This window comes from Gavia stellata, chromosome 9 (genome assembly GCF_030936135.1).
Source record: "Gavia stellata isolate bGavSte3 chromosome 9, bGavSte3.hap2, whole genome shotgun sequence".
In the NCBI taxonomy this organism is placed as follows: domain Eukaryota; kingdom Metazoa; phylum Chordata; class Aves; order Gaviiformes; family Gaviidae; genus Gavia; species Gavia stellata.
Genome location: NC_082602.1, coordinates 37,153,608 through 37,175,695, shown reverse-complemented (window position 1 = coordinate 37,175,695; position 22,088 = coordinate 37,153,608). Strand labels below are relative to the sequence as shown.

The 22,088-nt window shown below is 48.8% G+C and overlaps 2 protein-coding genes across 2 annotated transcripts in view; one reads left to right on the top strand and one right to left on the bottom strand.

Moving 5' to 3' along the window:
* Positions 1 to 4,249, bottom strand: part of LHPP (phospholysine phosphohistidine inorganic pyrophosphate phosphatase) — a 90,061-nt gene extending 85,812 nt beyond the window's left edge. The window contains exon 1 of the mRNA XM_059821291.1: positions 4,134 to 4,249. Within this exon, the coding sequence (XP_059677274.1) occupies positions 4,134 to 4,249 (116 nt within the window). The remainder of the gene's footprint in view (positions 1 to 4,133) is intronic.
* Positions 4,250 to 7,840: 3,591 nt separating this feature from the next.
* On the top strand, positions 7,841 to 9,650 carry NKX1-2 (NK1 homeobox 2). The gene is made up of 2 exons (XM_059821375.1): positions 7,841 to 8,017; positions 9,189 to 9,650. The coding sequence occupies exons 1-2, from the start codon at positions 7,841 to 7,843 to the stop codon at positions 9,648 to 9,650; spliced, it is 639 nt and encodes a 212-aa protein (XP_059677358.1).
* Positions 9,651 to 22,088: the final 12,438 nt, after the last annotated feature.

The following is a 22,088-nucleotide window of genomic DNA, read 5'->3' as shown; positions in this document are numbered from 1 at the left end:
TAAGGATTTTTTTAAAACAACAACAAATCTATGCCACCGTAAACTAAACAATCAAGAAACGTTATGGGTTAAAAGTTTTAAAGAGCCAAATTATCTTGCCAAGCTGCTTTTGGATTTTCTAGTCACCCACCACTCCAATATCCCCACCTAAAGTTAACAATAACGGTCCCCGCTGGATTTAATGACATTCCTGGCACCCTGGCTTCTGGATTAAACCATGCCAATGCCCTTAGGCACACGGGTGCCTGTCTGCCATAGTCCGGCTGAGTAACAAGGATCCAGATTCACTTTATCATTACTTGAGCACAGAAGGAGGTCTGCTCTGTACAACAAGTACTTCTGTGTTCATCCTTTCAGCCTCCGATTCACCAATTCCCTTTCAGTGCATACTGAATCCTAAGATATTTCACATGTAAAATTTATCAGAGATGCAGGTATATTAGCAATAAATAAAGCAGTCACCGTTGTAACACTTAGCGTTTCATCACAAGTTATACCAACTTGGATAGCGACTACTGATGCTTTCCTCACGAGGGTCTCTACGGCACAGGGAAGTGTTACTGAATGTCATCTTGGTCAGGATGCTTCAGTGTCCATGAGCGTCTTTGGTCATTTTTCTGCTCCATCTGACTGTATTGCTAGCTAAAAACAAACAAACAAGAGAGAACCACTCCCCTGCAGCCATCATAAATATAAAACAGGCCAAATTCTGCTGGCAGAAATGACATTGCTACTCTCTCAATACTAACTGAAATAACTGCATAGCAGAATTTGGCTGAAAACAAGAAAAATAATGCAGCAAACGTAGTTTTAGAGGAGTCAAAATGGCTTCAGTCATATGAAACCAACAGCAAATGAAAATGTTTACTTATGTTTTTTATCGGTGTGCACTATGTGTTGCTACACGAAGTTAATTGCTGTAATGGTGTCAGAGATGATGTAGCAAGACAATCTGAAGAGAACAGGTCAGCCGTCATGTTATGAGAGCTCGTATCTGTAGTATGAATTATCAAAATGGTATTTAAGACTCCTAGTGGACATATATATATATATATATGCACTAAGAGATTTTGGATATCTCTTTTAGCAAAAGATCGTATCAATTTGAGTTAGTTATAGAGTTCCCATCTATCTGCAATTATGACTTTTTAATTGATACAAAAATGAATTAATTAAAAAAGATCCGCTTTTAGCTTTAATCCATCTGTTTGAAACCACTGAGCTGTACTATGACGCAGACACAAATATTAATGACCAACTGGCAATAGGATAATGAGTCAATAAAGATTTTAAATGGTGTGAGCTAGAACAATTACCAACCTAATAGGCAGATAAATAAGGCTACTTGACTTTACCCAAGGAAAATGATTATTCTTAACCACTTACATCAAATGAACTGAACAAAACGTTTTGGTTTTTTTTTTCCTTCCTGGCACTTTTCCATACTCACTTCTGCTGTCTCTAATTTTCACAGCTACGACCACCGCTTCTCCATTGCTTGTTGATATGAATCTCCACGGAGCCCACACATGCTAAAAACAACCATCATGTTCCCAGCACGCTCCCTAGGAAACATGCCTCGTGCACAGAGCTGCAGAGAAGCCCCACGGACATTTCCAGTATTTCAAGAGCAAACCCGTAATATCTTACATTTAGCCCAAGGCCAGAGTTTTATTGTTGTTCCATTGGCGTATTTCTGACATTGCTATAAGTTAAATTGCAGTTTACGTTGCCTCCGTACGGCAGGTTTCAGCACATGCAGTGACAAAAGTTGTTAAGTAATAACCTGCAACCTGACGGAAAATAAAGTTTAAAAATCTAGGAGAAAAAAACCAGTATGTCAAAAGCATCTGGCAAACCGTAATACAGATATTACTGAGTATGTCCTGGTTTTTAAAGGAATTATCTGATCTCCGACAGTAACTATGTATGTTATTTATACTTGTTTTGGCCATGCCTGGAGGCCTCAGCTACGATACAGGCTGCCCCGTGCTATGCTCTGCACAAACTCAGCATATGCGATGGTCCCAGCAGAAAGTGCCAGCGGGCAAGAAATGAGAGGAGGGTGGTAAGATGCGTTCTCCTGGAAGATGGAGAGCAGGAGAAGACTCTCCTTCACCGACAGACCAGCTGGTACAGGCCTCAGCCTCAGCGGGAAGCAATATTACAAGAAGGATTTGTGTGAGACAAGAAGGAAAGCCAGGGAAGTTTAATCCTGGCAGAGGGTGCCCCAGCAGTGCCTGCCCCTTTGCAGTCAGTAAACCGGGTGCTCTACACAACCCAGGGGAAAACAAATGGTTTCGTTTTGCTACAAGCCTTTTCTCTTAGGGTCTCTTTCAAATCCTGAGCCTGTAGCATAGCTATGGAAAGGCACAAGAACAGAAACCACGCTGAAATGTTGCGTAAAGGGTACATGGAGGAATGGGAACCATAGTCATACGCGATCCCTTGGAAAACGCACATGCCATGGGATTTCAATGCGATGTCTTTATAAAAGCATCTTTTCTCTCTGCCTAATGTCACCTAATTCCCTCGGGACACTGCTCTCCCATCAGCCGTCCCGGCACCCGCAGCTCCCCCTGGCCGGCTGGGGCCAGCTGAGCACCACAAATGGGCCAAGAGCCCCAATAAGCCTTAAACTTGCTCCATACGATGCTTTCTGACAGCGCTGGAAACTCTGATCCTGTAGACGAAAACAGATGATTCATCTGATGACACTTTATGTGCTCGCTACATGTATTTCAAGAAATACGAACAAAGATAGAATTAAAAAAGAAAACAACAAAAAAGCAGCAAAGACTTATTTTATTACCGGTACATTTGGATCTTCTCCAGTTCTGCCTTTTCCATGGCGGTTCCAACATTTAGGCACATACTTAACTGAACTCATATGATTAATTTTAGTGATTTCAATATTTCTTCCTGCATATTTCCCTGCTCAATAAAGCACTCGCCACAAGTCTGTCCGTGCTGGATGGCCCTGGAGGACAGAAGCCGCAGAGGTGCTCACCAAGCAGGCTGTCAACGTTTCACATGGGTTCAGTATTTAGACATTTAAAACATTTCAAGTGGGGTACACGCAGCAGTACTCGCCACGTGAAACAGATCTGGATTTTCTGCAGTGGGTTAGCAGAACGTCACATAGAGCCAAAAGGCTCTTCTGGAAACCCACGGCCTCCTCCAGCGGGGCAGACCCACAAACCAATACCTGCCTTTAAACAAAGATGGCCCTGCGGCCATAGCTCTCCCCCAGCCCCATCCTGCTCCTCTGGCCAAGCAGGGCCGATACAGACACACTGGCAAGTCAACCTGGTTAATTAAAGTTGGTTAAGCTAAATAAACGAAACCACTGTCTGTTTAGCGGCGGTTACTTAGCTTGTGTTAACTGGATTACATTACCCAGCTAAAAGCAAGGCAGTTCACTACCTGTGGGCACTGGTGAGTAACTTGCCATGACAATACTTTCTTTTGAGTCACTTAACCTGGGCAATCATTAACCGCAGCACGGAAATTCTCCATTTCTGCTGGGTTGCAAGTTCTCTGCAAGAAGTCCCAGCCCATTTGACAGCAAAGCTAACCAACTTACAGAAGTACCATGCCAGTATGGGCAGTATTTTAAAACTGATCGCCGGGGGAATGTACCAGACCTCCTGTATACTGCCCGCTCTTGCTACACGTGTGACGAGGACAGTAAATACAAGACCAAGCGGGATGCGATCTGCCCGTGCTGCTCCGGGCTGCTTTCCCCACCAGCCCAGGGACAGCAGATCTGCAAACTCAGCCGACTCCCTCACAGCTTAAATAAGCCTCAGAAACACCAAGGTGAACCAGAATGTCCACGTTTGCTGTCCTGTCCCACTCAACTGCACACAGCAAAGCGGGGGGGGCTGCGCAGCCGGGGTGGTTTTGAACCCCGATCCTCACTCGCCTTTGGGGGCAGCTCCAAAGCCCAGGGCCAGGCCCACACTGTGCGTTTTGGGGTGCCAAGCCCGCGCCGCCATCTTCTGGGGTGCTCCCCCCACACACACCCCCGGGGGGGGCCCTGACGCCGCCGGCCCCTTCTCGGCCTCCTCCTCCCCCGACGGGGGGGGGCCCTGGGCCGGGCCTTGCTCCGCCGAGCCCCGGGCACCCACCTGCGCACCGCCTCCGCCGAGCCGGCGATGGGCACCCCGCCGTCGCCGCCGCTGTCGTAGAGGACCCCGCTGACGTCCAGCAGCAGCCCCCGCACCGCCCGCGCCCAGGCCGCCATCGCCCACCCGCCGAGCCCAGCCGAGCCGAGCCGAGCCGAGCCGAGCAGAGCCGAGCCCAGCCGAGCCCAGCCGAGCCGAGCCGAGCCGAGCCGAGCCGAGCCGAGCCCAGCCGAGCCGCGGGCGCTGCTGGGAAAGGTAGTCCGGGGAGGGGACGGCGGGGGAGCCCGGGGTTACACTGTGCAGCCTTGCTCAAGTCGTTCCGCCCCCGCCCCGCCTCTCATGTAATTTATTAATTTATTATTTTTTTTTAAGCACCTGAGGCAGGTGGCTGCGTGGACCGAGGTTGGTGTTCCAAGGGGATAGCAGGAGCATTTTCCACAGCGCGGCAAGCGCCCCGCGTCTCCGTCCGTCGGCCAAAACCACCGCTCCTCCACCCTCTGGAGAAACCTCCATCCTCTGAAATACTCACGCCACCCGAGTCGGACGCTGTCCAAAGTGAAGACAACGTACATGTTTTCTTAAGAATTTATACTGCTTTTGTCATTCCCGGCAGAGCTCCAGGCCCTCAGCGATTCCTTCGCGTGAGCGCCCCGGGTTCTTGATTCGGGTCAGACTGTTCCGGAGCGACGAGGAGCTTGGCGTGTTCCCACCCCGCAGTTTCCCTCGGGAGCGCGGTGGGACGGCCATCGGTGCGAGGGCGGATTGCCGCACCGCTCCCCCGGCCGCTGCGGAGCTCGGTTTGCCGTGCACCCCGTATCGCACCCCGTATCGCACCCCGTATCACCCTGGGTGCCTCTGAGGGTCCGTAGGAACTGAAGTCGGGCAGGATTCGGCCCTTGGGAACCAAGGCGCTGATCCACACAGCAGCAGAAGCCTGACGAGGCCCACGTCAGCTCAGCCGAAACGCTGACAAGACCGTGCCCTTCCTCGATGGTACCTTCTCATACGTGCCCAGCGCTTCATATAGACAACTGAGAAAAAACCACTGGCTTGTCATATAAAGAACTGAACCGATCCCCTGCGTTTTACAATCACGGATAAGATTTTATCAACCGTGTTCCAGCTTTACAGATAATATTGTTTTCTCCCTCGATAAAGTCCAAATACTTTCTTATTGCTAATACTATCAATAGCGTGCCGTGACTCCCAGAATATATAAGGAGCTGTGGTGGAATGATAGTCCACTTTGTTTTGAGAAAAGCAGAGGAGCCTTGGCAGCATTGATTTGCATCACTGTTTCTGGAATAGCCTCTGGCTTCTCCCTAAAGATAATATCTAAACCCCGAAATTCATTAAATAGACCCAGAAATGGATCAGGTTATTTAAAACAACATCACTAATGGCGCAATATCTCAGCTGTCTCCACCGATAGTGAACATTGTCTTGGATAGTGTTATCAGTCCAGGACACCCGCTATGAATATTGATCCGCAGCTTGTTACAGCCATCACTTGCCGTCAGGACAGGTCAGGGTTGAAACCCACCTAGCATCAAAGCAATTTAAAGACAGCACTTGGGCTGAATTTTAATGCTTGAGCTGGGAAACGGACCAACTTCAAACAGACTGCTAAAACTAATCCATGAACGTGTGCTTTTCCGTGTGTGCCTTTCTACATGCATGTATGTTTGCAGGTCGGTGTGCACGCACATGTTAAACCGATGATTTTTGAAGATGACTGCTAGCTCAGAAATTAACCTCAATGCTACAATTTACCGTCTCAGCTCCTGCAGACACCATAACTCAAACAGAAGTATTTGTAGTCTCACATACGTCAGGTTAGATTTTTTTTTTCTTTCAAACATAAAAAAATCTCTGGCACTGCCAAGGCTTGCAAGCATTCTTTAAATAGTGACCCACGCACTTATTTACCATATGACAATACCTGTGATTTCTCCGTGTAGTTTGAAACTAATGTTGTGCCCCAAAAAAGAATCTTGTTTCAAAAACATTAATAGGATCTGCACTAAGACTTCGCATCCTTTTTCTTTATTTGATCTCACTTCTGAAGCATGCTGTCCAGCAGCTGCAGCTGCTCCTCTCCCCTTCCTTCTCCTTCTTCTGCACCTCAAGGGACTTCAAATACATAAGCAATACTTAACCGGCACACGGCAGTGTTGTCCGGTTTACCACCACCTTCATTTTGATGCAGGGTGCATCCCCGAAACTAAGATTTATCGCTCTGTAGCTCTGATGTGTGAACTGCTCGGGACAGAGGTCCCTTCCCCTCTATGTCTGTGTAGTATCCCATACCAGAGGCCAGTGCCAAATGGGCTCTCGGATGTTGCCACCACATAATTAACAATAACAATTACTTGTCATCACATTGCTCTCCACATCTTCATCTTGTCTTCTCGCTCTCCCGTTATCTTAAGGCCTATGCCTTTGCGATGGCAAACAGAAAGCCCAGTTCTGCTGAGGCTGAGACACCTGTAAAGAGGAGGAGGGCTGTGGTCTGCACCTCTTCCTAGGAGTAAAAGCAGGCGGAGTAGCAGATTCCCACCGAGGACTGCCTTTCCCTGCCTCCTCCGGCTGAAGGGTGCCCCTTCATCTGCACCTCAGCCTGATTCGCGGAACCAACAAAATGCAGAAACGCTAAGGAGAGGGGAAAGCATCCCTCTGACATACAGCAATACATTGCTAGCAAGTTTTTAATAAGCACGGCTGGCTAGGAGTGGTGGCGGTCGTGGGCTGGTGCAGGGTGGAGAGGCTTGGCTTGCTGTTGCCTTCCCTGTCCCAGTTATAGGTACGAACAGACAACAAAGCCTTTCCACTCCAGGTAAGGAGGGTTGGTCAGGGCGCTGCTCCGTGCGGCAGGTCCTCCCCCAGCGCAGGCATGCCTCAGTTTCCCTGCCTATTAACTGGGAATAGTGTGAACACCACGGGTGAGTTGCAAGAGTTAGGGACAGCCCTTGGCCCAGAGTCCGAACCAGGCAGACCCTGAGCTGCCCCAAAATGAGAAGCTGCTCACATCTCCCTGTGGACCACACAGCAGTTTCACATCTGAAACAGCGGCCGCTGGCAGAGAGTGCTTCAAGCCTGGAGCCTGCTCGGCGCAGTGGAGGGATGCGGCAGCCGCCCTCTCCTCTCCGGGTCCCTCTGAGACACGAGGCTCGCCCCGCTGGACCGTCAGCGACCCGGGGGAGCTGCGGGTGGGTCAGCGGAGGGCGGGGGGACGGGGGCGGCTGGCGGCTCTCCGGACCCCGGGGGACCGCAGCTGCCGGCGGGCTGCCACGTGCGGTCGCATCCCTGCACTGGCGGAGGAGCCGGGTCCGGTGCCAGCGCTCCGGGCCGCCCCCCCCCCGCCACCTCGCTCCGCATTCCGCCACCCAGCGCGGGGCAGGTAACGGGAAAGCCCCGTCGCCGGGAGGCTGGGATGGAGGGAGGCGCCCGGCTGCGCCCCCGCGGAGCCAGCGCGGCGGGGAGGGGGGCGCGGGGGCGGCGTGCCAATGGCTGCGCTGCCCCCTCCTCTGCCCCCACCCCGCCGCCGGCCCCTCCGCCCTCCCCGCCCGACCCTCCTCCCCGCCGCTCACTCACTCCGCGCCGCGGCGTGCGGCTCGGCAGGCGCCCCGGCTCCGCGCCCGGCGCAGCCCTCCGCCGGCTCCGCGCTGGGAGCCAGCAGGTCTCCGGGAAGCGCGGAGGGTGGGGGGGGGATGCCGGAATGCCCGGAGCGCGGGGCCAAGGCGGCCCCCATCCATCATAAAATCTCCTTCTCCATCTTAGACATCCTGGATCCCCAGAAATTCAGCAGCAGACGCGAAGCGGCCGCGGGGAGCTGGGGCAGCGCCCCCCGCTCGGGCGAGCGGGAGAAAAGTTTGGGAAGAGTTGAAGTAGGAAAGGACGCTGCTGCTCCCGGCAGCGGGAGGAATAAACTAGAGGCACATGGTAGGAACGCGCTCGAGTTTCTCCGGCCGGCGCTGGCGGGGCGCGCAGGTGGAGGCGCCGGCAGACGGGGGCCCGCGGCCCCCCGAGCCCGGCGGGGTGCGCTGCCCGTGCGGGGCTCCCGCAGGAAGATGTAACGGGCAGCGCGGGGGAAGGGGTGTGTGTGTGGGGGGGGGGGTGCTGGGGCCGTATTTTGAGTCTCGATGATGCGAAGGGCAAAGTTCTCGGTGTCCCGTCCCCCTCCCGGCGTGCGGGGCATCCTCCGCCGCCCGAGGAGGACGGGGCACCCCAGGGCGTACCGCCGCCCCATCCCGGCGCCGGACGGGCCGCGGCCCCGGCCAGGGCACGGCACGGGGTGTTCCTCCCCCAGCACGGCGGCCCCCGGGCGCCCCTTTCCCCGGGGCGCCCCGGCCCCCCGGCCGGCCCCGACCGGCAGCGGGACGGCCGGCTGGGTAATTGCTCAGCCCGTCCCCACCGGAGGATGCCTTAGCTGCCGCTGATCGATATCCTATTACCGACTCCCGCCTATCTCCTGCCCGCAGCTTGCAGGTGCCCACTTCAAGCCTCCTTCCCCCGGCCTGATCCTAATATTGTTCGATTAAAACTTACCTTTAATAGATGACATCTATCGATCCGGCCCTCGCAAATCTGAAACTCCATTAGCGCGGGGATGGGAGGGGGGAGGGGATTTATTTCGCTTCAGAAGGGGACTTTAATAACTTCTTTTTTAATTGGTAAGAAATCCATATCGACGCCTCCCCCTCCCCGCCGCAGAAGCGACGGCACAGCGGGGAGCGCGGAGGGGCTCTCGCACGGCGGGCGGGTTTCCCCCTCCTTTATCTTCTTTTAACGATTGCCCTGGTTTTATCACGTTGGGGGGGGGGGGTCGGAGAAGAAGAGCCGGGTTTCGGGGGGCGGCAGGCGGCTCGGCGCTGGGGTGAGGGGCGGGAGGAGGAACCCCGACGCGTCCCCCCTGACGAGCGCCGCCGTCTCCCCTTAGATGCGCACTCCCCGGCGGAGAGCGGCGCGGAGGCAGCGGGGCAGGAGCGCGACGAGGCGGGCCCGCCCGGGGCCGGGGCCGGGGCCCAGCCCGCCGCCCGCCCGCCCGGTCCGGAGGAGCCGGGCTCGCCGCGGGGCGCCAGGCGTCGGCGGGCCGAGGCGGGGTGCGGCAAGCCGCGGCGGGCGCGGACGGCCTTCACCTACGAGCAGCTGGTGGCCCTGGAGAACAAGTTCCGGGCCACGCGGTACCTGTCGGTCTGCGAGCGCCTCAGCCTGGCGCTCTCCCTCAGCCTCACCGAGACGCAGGTGAAGATCTGGTTCCAGAACCGACGCACCAAGTGGAAGAAGCAGCACCCGGGCGCCGACGGGGCGGCCCCCGCCGCTTCCCCCGCGGCAGCGGCGGCGGGCGGCGGCAGCCCCAGCCCGCCGGGCCCCGGCGCGCTGCCCTTCCAGACTTTCCCCTCCTACGCCGCCGCCAACGTCCTCGTCCCGCCGGCCGCCCCCTTCCCGCTGGGCGGCGGCCCCTTCGCGCCCTTCCTCGGCCCCGCGTACCTCGGCCCCTTCTACGCCCCGCACCTCTGAGGTGGGCAGAGCCGCCGGGAGGCGGGCGGCGGGGCCGAGCCCGCCCGGGAGCCAGACACGGTCCTCCGCCCCTCTGTCCGAGCGGGGCGCAACGTCTTCGCTTCTGGTGGTTGCATGGCGATTTGAAGTGTAAGAAAGTTGATTTTTTTCTAGTCGTCACAGCAGCATGTGTAAGGTACATACTTTGACAAAGAGAAAAAACCCCACTGTAACCACTGGATTTTATTAGCACATTTGAGATGTAATTATAGGCGTTGGAGATGGGAAAAGTAACCCTCTTTACACCTGCCTGACACTAATTCCCTCCAGACTCTCCTCCAAGTTCCTTTTTAAAACGCTCCTTGCTGCCGTTTGGCTTGCCAGCACACGTCGCAAACCTCGAGAGCTCAGGAGCTGTGGCACTCGTTGCTCCTGCTGTTACCCTGATGCTGATGATGGTGCACGCGGCCGCTTCAAAGCCCAGGGATGCTCGCCACTGAAGACGTCCCCCGGCTCTGCTTTTGCTCATGGGACTCGGATGCGCCCTGTCTGACCCACCTTTTATTACCGTTACTGACTTCTGACCTGAAAGCCGCTTCTGACCATGTACGCAGTACCCTACCTGGAAAAGAGTTTTTCTTTTTGTCTGAGAAGGTGTAGGAAGCTGCAGCTCCGCGTCATCAGGCGACGAGTAGAAAATCTGCCCGGCCAGTGGGGAAGTATTCAGTTGCTGCCAACGTACACGGCCTCTCTGCCTTTCTTTTCAATTAGCTCCCAGGGACTTCAGAGGTTTTGGATGAGATGTCTAAAGATCATCCTTTTTGCAGAGAACAGTTGTTCTTGTAATAACACAGCATTAGTGCCAAATGAGGCAGAAAAGAAAGCATAAATCAGAGAAAATTATTACATTATTCATTTCTTTAAAAATGGGGCATTTGTGGTAGAAAATAAGTAAAACGCAGAATTTCCAGCATGCCGAGACCTATTTTCCATAACAGAGAAACACATGCTCTTTCTGTTTTGCCTTTTGGAACATTTGTTAGAAAGGAAAATCACATTTCATCTTCATCGTTACAAGCACCGGAATGAGAAGGAATTGTAGCTGGGGGCTTATCCATCCCTGAACGGACGGGAAGTAATTGGTTTAAAAAAAAAAAAATCTGTCTCATGCAGTTTCACAAATTATTACAACACGCTGTTCAAGACTCTATCCCCTCGGTCTCTTATGATGCTTTAAAGTACACATTGGCTCTCCAACCAAAAAACTTAGCTCATAAATCCTATCTAGCTCTTCTTGTGTTTGTCTAAATAAAAAGGTTTTTTAAATTACTCCGTGTTGAATTGTTTTTAATTGTACTCGGACGAAGCAGTGTTTGCTTCCTGGACTGCTTGCCCACTGGCTGTGGGTCTCAACAGTGCCCCGTGTCGCGTCTCAGCGACTGCGGGTGGTGGCCCACCTCCTCCAGGCTGGCTGTGAGGAGGGGCTTCACGGGACCCCCCTCTTTACCGAAATCCTCTTCCTAACTTCCAGCTTTTCAGGGAGCAGAGGTGTGAAACCCGCAAGGCCAGGCCTGGAGAACGGCGGCTGCCTGCGCCCTGCCAGGCCGGTGGACAGGCTAACTGAAATTGCCTGCAGTTGTCTTTCCACACCGGAGAGGAGGTATTCTCTGTCTTCTCAATTATTTGCATAGCTATTAACAAAACATGAAGTTCACCTCAGGTCATGATTTTGGAAGTCATAACTACTTCATGAATGTATTTACTTGCAGGTTAATTAAAGTAACTTTTAAATTCTAATTTAAGTTAGAGTTACAAAAGACGGGGGTCATTACAAGCGCTCAGCACACATCCAGAGCTGCCTTTTTTTCTGGCCACTGAGTCAGCAGCTCCGGGTGTCTGAGCCATCAGGATGCAATGCTGCTAACAAACCGGCTGTCCATTTCTGGCTGCCTGAAGTCAATTAAGAGCTCCAGCCTCGCAGGAAGAGAAAGGTGTTCTAGCAGGCTCATCTCGTCCATTTTCCCTGCCTCAAGTTAGGACTAACCGGACCTAAATCCTCTTGACCTATTTGTGGCCTTCTACTTGTGATTGTCATCACTGTGTGTGCAGGAACCTGTTCTTGATTTCCTTTGGCTGTCATTCTAAGACGTTCCCAAAGCACGAACCGGTTGGTCACTTGCAGTGCACTGAAATCTCTGGTGGAAAAAAAGACTTGTACCCTGTCATTTTGCATATGATTCGTTCCTTTTCCTTAAGAAGTGTAAATCGTAGCAAAAACCAGGGAATGGTACAAATCAAAATAAAACAGTCTTTGAGATGCGGTTTTGCTGTTCATAAGCCTTTTCAAGGCTCTGTGGTTTGTCAGTGATTTTGCCTTTAGCAAAAATACGTGAGCTTTATAGGAAATCTGAATACTTGATTCCTACGCAAGAAATGCCAGCCCCTTTTCCACCACTCCGTTTAGTCACTTCTATAGCCCCGGATTCACAAAAAAAGGTTTACAGTTGATTTCAGAGAACGTATTGGTCACGGTTCCCACTTTGCATGACTTGCACCCCTGCGCAGCATTGGGAGGGTGATGCATAGCGAGGGGACTGCAGTTTTTGCGGCACTGATCCCAAGCCACCAAAGGTTTTCTGGCTAAATGCTTCCAAGCCTGTCAGACAGGGTCTTCCCCTCCTGCTTTGTCGAGGGGGAGGCTGCTGGGGTGCATGATCTCTTTGGCTTCTAGTTAGGGATGTGGCAAATGGTCGCTTATTACAGCTGTAATTCAAAGCAGTCCTGGAAATGGCAATTGCCGTCAAACACCGCGTTGTCCAGATTATGCTTTTCGCACTGGTAACACTTTTGGAAATGCCCCACTGAGTATCCATTATCTCTAACAATTCTGAATACAGATTTGTGCAATATTTTCAAGCACAGACAAAAATTTACTTTACTCACAGCTGAATATAGATGTTAAAGGGAATCACAAGTAAGTCCCATGTGTAAAAAGCAAAAAAGGTGTCTATATTAAATTAAAAGAGTTTTGAATTCAAATGCTCCAGAGAGAACAGGAAAGTTAGTAGTCTCCCTCATTCCCACCATATCGTCCATAATAACAGGTCTGCAGGGAGCAGGCATCGGCAGCTGGGTTTCAGACTGCCCAAACTATGGTGACTTCTGGGTCATGCAATCTGAGGTAGAGCTTTGCTTATACACTCTCGTTTCTATTCCAGAATGTAAAATGGCAGCTAGGGCACTGGGCCTGAAATCTCACCTCCAGCAATGGCAAATACTTGGTGCTCAACAGGACAGCAAGAAATCTGTGCTATGCTTCAGCTGCAGAAGGGGAAAGCTCTTGACTCATACAGTGTTCATCTCTGGACAAAAAAATTAATTCTTGTTTCGTACCTTCTCTCTGCACGGGCAATATTAGCAGTCCAAAAACTGCAAAAGCACTTTGGAAATCAACTTCATTTAACCTGATAATGAAAGAAGTACATAGGGGAACACCATGACATCACAGTTAGGGAAATGTTAGAAATGTCAATTTAACTAGACTTTCACATCTGTATTAAAAAACCCCCCAACCTGATACAGTTGGGTTTTCAAAGTCTGAAGAATACACTGAACAATTAAATACATTGAGGAACAAAAGATAAAATATATTTATTGCCATGTCAGTGTCCAAGCATTTTTCATGAAGAAAACCAATATGATTTGTTGTGTAATACATGACTGGAAAATTAAACTAACGACTATTTCCTCCCTCCCTCTCACATTATTATTTGCTAGAACATCTGTAATAAGCTATGTGCTATCTACACACAGGTTCCTAAGCTAAGGATAGAATCCCCTGGTTTCCACGTGTGGACTTTTTCCTTACTGAGATCAAGTAGGACCATTCAGAGAGAGGCAGGGATGGCCCAAGACAAGGAGCAGGTGGACAGAGAGCTCACAGGCCTTCTGCTGCTCCCTGCTTCTGGCAGAACAGTTCCTCTGGAAGAAACATGACCATTGATTGTTGTTGTCACTGTGGAACACGTAAGTCCCACCTCCTGATGGCAGCACAGGTTGTATTTATGTTGAGGTATGTAGCAATGTCTTCTGGCAGATGTCCTCTCGGCCATCCACACCCACAAGAACACACCTGTGTTGTGTGGGATGGCTGATGCATAGGGGATGCAAACGTGGAGGTTTGCTGGGGCTGTTCCTTTTATCACCTGCCCAGTGGGCTCCAGACAGCTATCGCTGGACTAAACTAACTCCTTGTGCTTACGACGGAAGATGTTGACTGGGAAGATCTACAGTAGGAAACGTACCAGATGTTTCAAAATTAGTTACCGTGGGCTGGATTCCAATCAACAGTTTTTCTGTAGGATATGCATGAAGCAGGTTGAGTCCCTTTTAAAGATGTGGATATCTAGTCCTACGTCATATTACAACAACAGGTACGTGCAAATCCAGTCTTGGTATACTCAGTCCAACATCTAGACCCTTTTTATTGTTTACCTCATTTCATAAACCACCCCAGGTACTATCTTTGGCAATCTGCCAGCTCTACACCACGTTGAGAAAAGCAATGAAAGTCAAGGTACCCACGTGGTTATCAAAGGCCTCACAAAATATAACAGCTGATCTATTAAATGCCTCATCAGGCCACTAAGTGATCAGGTGACTCAGGAACGATTGAGAAGCATTGCTTTGGTCCCATATACCGGTCACAAATGAGATCAAAGTCTGATTTTCAGCAGCTTTACAACTCGCAGGCAGACTAGACGTCTAGCAAAATATTTGGTGGGTGAGATTCTCCTGAAGAAAAATCGATAATAGCGTTCTTGCATCACTAGACCTGAACACATTTTCTGTTTTCCAGTATGACCCTGTATCAGCTGAAGTCACCTTGAACAGATCTTTACAGCACTTTCTTGACACGGAAAACTCATGTTCTGGGCCCTGTTTCTGGTAGTGCACTCAGTAAAAGTTGCTGGGAAGATAACGATGCGTGCAACTAATTTATAAGCTGCATGTTACAGGTTTGCTTTAGCCTCTTAGTTGGCATCTTTGCCATTTTATTCACGGGAGATCTTTTGTGGTTGCTGTGATTCATGTAGCCTGTAGCAACACCACCTTTGCTTACTACTGTAGCACAAATATATAACTCAATTTTTCTTAGATTTTCCCATTCAAACACTGAAGAGTTCCCAAGCTAGCTCCCTTCTCAAACTGATCATCTCATTTTCTATGTTCTGTGTACTGCCACATGAAAAATGTAACTAAAAATGTGGCATTCCATGGGGCTTAGGCACGTCACAACACCGCAGAGGGATTTCAGTAGTATTCAAGATTCAGGCTTTTCCACTGAGCAGCCTCTGACATAGTGAAATACTTCCAAAGATACCAGATCTATGTACAAGATCAATACAAAGAAAGTATTTTCCTCCTTTCTACACATGCTGGTTTGTTATAGTAGCTTTGATCATGGAAGTTATTTTATTGCTATCATTTAAAGAAAGAAGCCTTAAACATCCATTTTTTAAAACAGGAGAGAATATACAGAGATACATAAACTTTGCAAAATGGGAACCTTAAAAGATGTCAGGTTTTGTATCTGTGGATCTTTAAGCACCTGACATAACAAATTGAGAGCCATCCGAGTTGAAACCTTGTCCTCTCAGGTTAGGTCAGTTCTATGATGATGTCCCAACATCCAACACCTGTGCTGACACCTCTTGTTCAGTGTTTGTGGGTAGCCATTAGACTGAGCTTCTCTCACCGTTCAGTCCCTTCCACTGAATCACACTGAAAGTCACAGGTGTCAGTGAATTCAGGAAATGCTGCATTTCGCTGAGATGGCTACAGAAGAGCATTAGTTTGAAGAACCGATAAATGAGCCGCAGAGAGCAAAGAATGGATTAAACGCTTTACTATTTTCTTTGTCCTTTCTAAGGAACAGCCATATGCTAGTTTAGGAGTAGGTAATTTCTGTCAAGATCTTTCTGCTTTCTGAAGATCTTACTTCCTTTTGGCAATACGGTCTCCGTATTTCTGATAACTCAAGTTGTGTGATTTTTGAAAACAATTGTTATGAAAGAAATTGTTTTAAAACAATGGACTTTAAAGCAAAGACTTTTGTCCTAACATGTATCAAGAAAGCCTGTAATTTTCTGAATTATCCGGTATTCTAGAAAATCTAAGGCTAGTTTAAAATCCTGAATGGGGAAGTTCAGGAACTGACAGCATGTCATCCCAAGGTAACGGCAAGTGGCAGATGATGCAATAAGTTACCTCGCTAATCTTTCACTGCAAGGATGCCAAGTTAAAGTCTGACTTGGTCGAGGCATTATGTAAGTTCTTCAGTTTCAGACTACAGTAGCCCCAAGCAGATGACTGCTCACCATTTAGCAAGATTAGCAATCTTTGTTGCAGCAATGTCAAACACTTGAACAGCAGGGCCAGCGGGGATGTGCCGTGGCAGAATTTTGAGGAGAGTTTCCCAGCTCCTGAGATAAAGTGTATCCAGATGTTCAGTGCTCAGTCCTGAGATTAACCAAATTGACAATGCATTTATTCTTATTAGACAGTTAGATGTATTTATGTTCATTTTCTGTGTGCTCTCATGGCAATTATAGCTGCCATCTGGGTCAGATTTTGAAAGTCTGGAGAGCAGGTAAAGCAGTTGTCTTTTCCAGAAATCACTGTCCTGATAAAATCCAAGCATGAAGTCAATGGAAGTTAGGAAGCAGAAGGTCTGCAGGATCAAAATCAAAATATATTTGTACAAAGAAGCAGCAAGCTCACATACGAGGCACTTGAAAGCCTGGAATTCAAACTGACTTAGGGTCCCTCCAATTTTCTTTGGATTGTATTTTACTATTCCTGATTTTTATGCTAGAAAATGCCATTTATCAGGGTCCTGTGGCTTCTCAGACTCCTGCCGACTTTCTGCTCTCATGGATCTCACACTTGGATCATGCTGCTGCTGGAATTGCAGGTAGACTACTGTCAGAGTTCCACATCAGGACTAGAGAAAAATCTAAAACCAGTCACTAGTGAGCTGAAGATATACAGCTCTTTTAATCTGTCTTGGTACATCTGAAAATTGTTTTTCCCAAACTCTCTCTTATTTGTGTCTTCTTGGTAGTGTGATGCCCAAGGAATGTGATGCTCACCAGAAATGTAAGCATCACATAGATATAGAAAATACAGAAAAAGGCTCTTTCATTTAATTAACAAGTTCAAGAAATAGAAGAGCTTATCATTTACCTTTAAATCTAGGTTTCACATACATGTAAAATGTCTCAACTCATTTGTGGAAGGCTCTGGATGTAGGCATCAATAAGCTGCAAAGGAAAATAACCGAATGTAAGTTCAAACATTGGAAACAATGCTTAACAGAAGACAAGAACTATTTTGATTCTATAATTCAGTTATCCATGCTGTCATCTAACAAACAGAATATCACTGAAATCTTCATAAAATAAGCCAACATACAAATTGTGGAGGATAAGTATTAACTTATAGCTCAAGGTTTATATTGGAATAGGAATATCAGCTCTAAGGGTTGTTCGTGGTGCCCTAAGCTGGGTTAACTAACATCCGTCCAATAAACCAGCACTATTTGGAGGGGGTTGTGCTATGCTTTGCCAAACTATCTTGAAAGATATGAACCAAAAAAGAAATCTCTAACTGAACTTGAGAGGCAGATATGCTTTGCATGCATTACAATTTGTTGCTCCTATGTTCTGACACACTGCACTGTAAAATATTCTAGCTGTGCTGCAGGAATGACTGAAGTTTCTTGTTCTGCAAGAAATGTCTTAATGTATAATTCTGCTGTCAATAAAGAACAAGAATAACACAAACATGGACCATGGAAAGTGATTTTTCTATATAAGGCACTATCAAAAATCAGCATGAACTTCAACTCTCACTGATGAAAATGGAAGATTGAAGTGTACAAATAGAAAATTCTTGAGATCACCCATCTACGCATTGGTATCTTATCACCATAGTAATAAAGCCCCTTCATCATCTTCTTGGGTCTTTTCCAGACGTATGTTTTCAAATAGGAGACATCTGCCACAGAAAAGTCTTACCCCTGTGTAGGTTTGGTATTATACCAGGTGCTTTCTAACAGCGGGCAAACCAAAAAATGTTACATGGCCTGTGTCTCCCCACATTCACACGTACACGTGTTACAAGAGTCCCATCACTGCGTACTGTTGTCAGTCCTTGTTCAGATGACACAAACATCTGCAAGGTTGGCCTGTAGAGTACGTGACACCATCATGCTCTTCTCAGAAAGCTGTTCGGTATGAAGTACCTGCACGGCTGTCAGATCGGGACTGGAGGTTGAGTTCTCCAGGGCAGTATGCTAACTGCTAGGTTTGCCTTAAAATCTGCCTTTGGCTCAGAGAAGCGTAATTTTTTTTGCTGAGTGGCAGCACAGTTTCAACAAGAGGAGAAAGGGTGAAGACTACCCTTGTGGCTTTCCTAGAGATGGGAAGAGGGGTGGGACTGTCTTTCTGCCAGCACGGTAGACTTGTATTGGTTTTAGCTAATTATGAACTTGCACCTTGAGCCTTATGACTTGGATAAACTCCATATCCAACCTGCTGACTGGTCTGGGTCTCGCTCTGAGGTAAGGAACTCTTCCTCCGAGCTCAGTAAGAAACTACCATGCCATGGAAGAATTGAACACTGGTGCCGCATGCCTAAAGATCGGCTATCAAGGCACTTTGGACACTTCTGCAGCAGACCTAAGACAGTGTTGAACTCAAAGAAGGGTACTGCAACCCTGCCACTGCACTAGCGCCTTCAGCAGCTCCCACGAGCAGCACATTAATCCCGGGAGCACACTGAGCTTGTGCAGCCGTACCGATTTAGGAGGCCAAGACTGTAATTCCCTTGTATTAGCCCTACCTCTAAATAACCACAATAACTGGGATGCAATTCCTCAGTCTCTTCACATGCTTAATTCCCGACGACTTCAATGAGCATTTCTGCCAGAGACAGAGCTGCAGAATTACTCCTAACAACTGGCATGACTTAACTTGTTCCTTCTTATAACTTTATGGTTTACTTACATGTCAAATTGTATTTTCTGGGTAAGCAGAATGAATATAATAACCCTCTTTCCTCAACTAGGTCAAGATTTTCTTCTTTTCTGTGGGGCAAATTACTGTAAAATGTGAACATTTCATGTCTTCTGTTTTTCATGTTCTGGTTACTGTCATGTGGAGTCTTTTAGGTATCTACAGGTAACTAAATAGTACACATTAAGCTTCTGCTTTCCTTTTTTAAATCACGGAAAATACTAGATCTAGCTGAGAGCAACTGCTTCAAGATCTATGGTAATAGCTGCCACTGCACACAACGTGAACAATTTAAAATTCCAACTTGATAGCATTTAAAGAAGAAAAGTGGATATTTTCTGTGTCTTAAGTGCCAAAAACAAAGGAGGAAAGAAAGTGAGCCACAACAGGACTACACTGATCCTACATAAAACTGTGATCAAGCTTACATTAAATAGGGGTTTGAAGTCACTCTCCCTCGAGTGTTAAATAACTACACTCCAGTTGAGAGTTATTTCATACTCGTAATTTTTTAATCTCAGAAACAGTCCATATCAGCTTTAAAAAATACATTTACATGTAGTATCTATACATTCCATATTATGTTTGTATTTGAGCACATAAACCTGTTTTTTTTTTTTTCCCCCTTCTCTCAGGCCTTGCAGAATCCAAAAGAAAGCAAGCTCTTTCTTGCTTGAGGGTTACTTGTTTGTTTTTGAAACTCTGCATTTCAGACACGAATCTGCAGTGTTTACTTGGGTACACGATGACTGTTTTCCTGGGAGTGAGGCTGGATGCCTGGCTTCAGAAATCACCTCTCAGGGCAGTATGGCTCCAGCTCCACATGGCAGAGCCTGAACCCAAGATTCAGCACTTCAGCAATTGATCTTGCTTGCCTTTAGTGTGCACTCTTTTTCAAATGTCTATTTTCCTCATACGGTATGTGCTATTTAATCCTTTGGATGAGTTCAGCCCTTTCTACATTTTTCTGCTTCCTCTGAAAAAATGCATGGCTGGATGAATCTAAGACATTGGAAGTGTCCTTGAGAAAAACAGCATTTAAAGGCAGGTAAAAAGCTGCTCTTGAGTGAGAACTCAGTCTATGAAAGATGAAAAGAATGTAGCTCCCAGTATCTTATTTTTGTGGCTAAATAGGTAGAAGACATCATTAGCGTAACTTCAGCAAACTGATAAGCTATCCACCACCTAATGAAATACCAAGGTTTAAAAAAAAAAAAAAAGAAGCTGCAACCTGCATTTCTTATGCAGGAAAATCCCATGGATCTCACAAATTGCAAATGCTGGCCCATGTCCATTCAGGCTATTTAAGACACGCGAACGTATGACAAACAAAATAAAACGTTTTTTCCTTATACCAAAGATGAACTGGGACCAAGTACAATACTCAAAACAGATGGGTCATGGCTTATTTTCAGCCTTAAAATTTTAGGCGTTTCACAAAAAATCATACCTTTAACTAGAAATAAAGGGGTTTCAATAGCTCCTAGATAATGACTGCTTCTGGACTTAAGAAACTTGGCACAGTACAACCATATGTTCGTTCAACAGACATGCCTGTGAAACGTGTTTTGCAATTTAGCACCTAAGGCACAACCTTTTGGTGCTTTATGCATTCAACTTTGGCAGCAGATGTAGGGCACTATTCGTTGGCAGAATTAGGGTAGTAAGAGACACAAATATATTAGCAAATGGAGCCTAACTGTACGTGTATTTATAAAGAGCACAGTATCATCTGTTCTACTCCCAACCATCGCTGCATCAAGCTGACCGCACACTGGGAAAATTTTCTCTGAGGGAGTTGTTCTCCAAATGAATAAGCAATGCTGCTCCCTGACATCCGAGGTTTGAGCAATTTGGTTAGAAGATATGACAAGATTCAGGAATATTTTCAAACATAGGGTTGCTTTAGTGCGGGGAAGACATGCAAATTCTCTGGACTGTCAAGCTAGGATACTATGTTTTCTTTGTGGAAAAAATAAACTCTTTTCCAGCATTGATAAACTTGTCAGGACAATTTATGAACAAAAAGCAAGAGGCACCCAGAAGTCATCACTGCTGAGACTGAGTTTTTTGGGTTTTCCCCCCCCCAGTGAGGTGGGTAAGATAAAAAGTGAAATATTCTCAGTGTTTTTCTTTTGGACTAAAACTAGAATGTATGTATCAAACATACCTCACAGTTCTTTGTAACCATCCAGATTTTCTGGTTACAAAATACTTTCCAAGTGTAATTTAGCCCAGGGAAAGGTCAGGGTTGCGCTGGCTAGTTACAGCCTGCCCCGGCCCAGCTGCTGGCTCCCAGCTGAAGGCTCTGTGTAAGAGCATGCCGGGCCCTGCCGCAGCAGACCTCACACCCTGCACACCTCCCTCCCTCCAAAGGCAGCAGGGTGTGAAGACCAGGGCTCCGTCAATGCCACGCTACCGGTGGAGACCAGCAGCCCGTTCCTGGCACGGTACCACGCTGGAGGAGCTGTGGAAGAAACTGGTGCATTCTACAGGTAGGCAGCAAACAGTTGGCACAGGAGCTACGTAAGGGATTCATTAGCAAACTTTATGAATCCCTGAATATTAAATTATTTTTTGTTAACCATATATCAAGTATAAAAAGATACGGAATAAGCACATGCATGGCTTTTATGAAGAGAAAGAACAGGACTGGCTTCTACTATCCTCACAGTGGCACTTCTTGTAAAACACCAGGGAGTAAGGGCCTGCAGGGCCACTACCCATGCAGGCGGGCCACAGGACGGCCGAGCAGCAGCCACCACCAGCCAGGAGTTACCGCAATCACCCTACAGTCCTTCCATTTCCAAGAATTTCTTCCCAGTCCCTATCAAAACTTTCCCGGGCTCGCTCTTTTCTACAGCAACTTCCCAGACGGCGGCAAGTGCGGCCAAGGGCCGACTGGCACTACGGAGGAGTCGGCTGGGGCAGTGACACCCGGCGGGAGGGCGCCCGGCCCGGCCCACGGACCTTGCAGAGCCGGGGGGTTCAGCCCGCCGAGGGGGGGATTTCTAGGGCTGCAAAAATTGCCCCCGCGGCCCAATTCGGCAGAGGCGAACGGAACGGGCGCGGCGGCGGAAGGGACAGCGGCTCTGAGGAGAAAGAGATAGCGGCCGCCTGGGCGGGGCCGTGGCGCGCGGGTGTGCCGATGTCGCATCCTGATTGGCTGAGCGCGGGGTGTACTCGCCACTCGGGGGCGGTCCCGCCAATGGGAGGCGGCCGCGGACGGGAGGGCCGGTGCCGCCGCGCGGGGAGTGGGGGCGCGGGGGTGGAGGCGGCCAATCTGCGGCGGTAGCCAATCGGCGGCGGCGGCGGCGGGGCGTCAGCCGGGCAGGGGCGTGGCGTGCCGCGGGGCGAGGAGCGGTGACAGCTGCCGCGG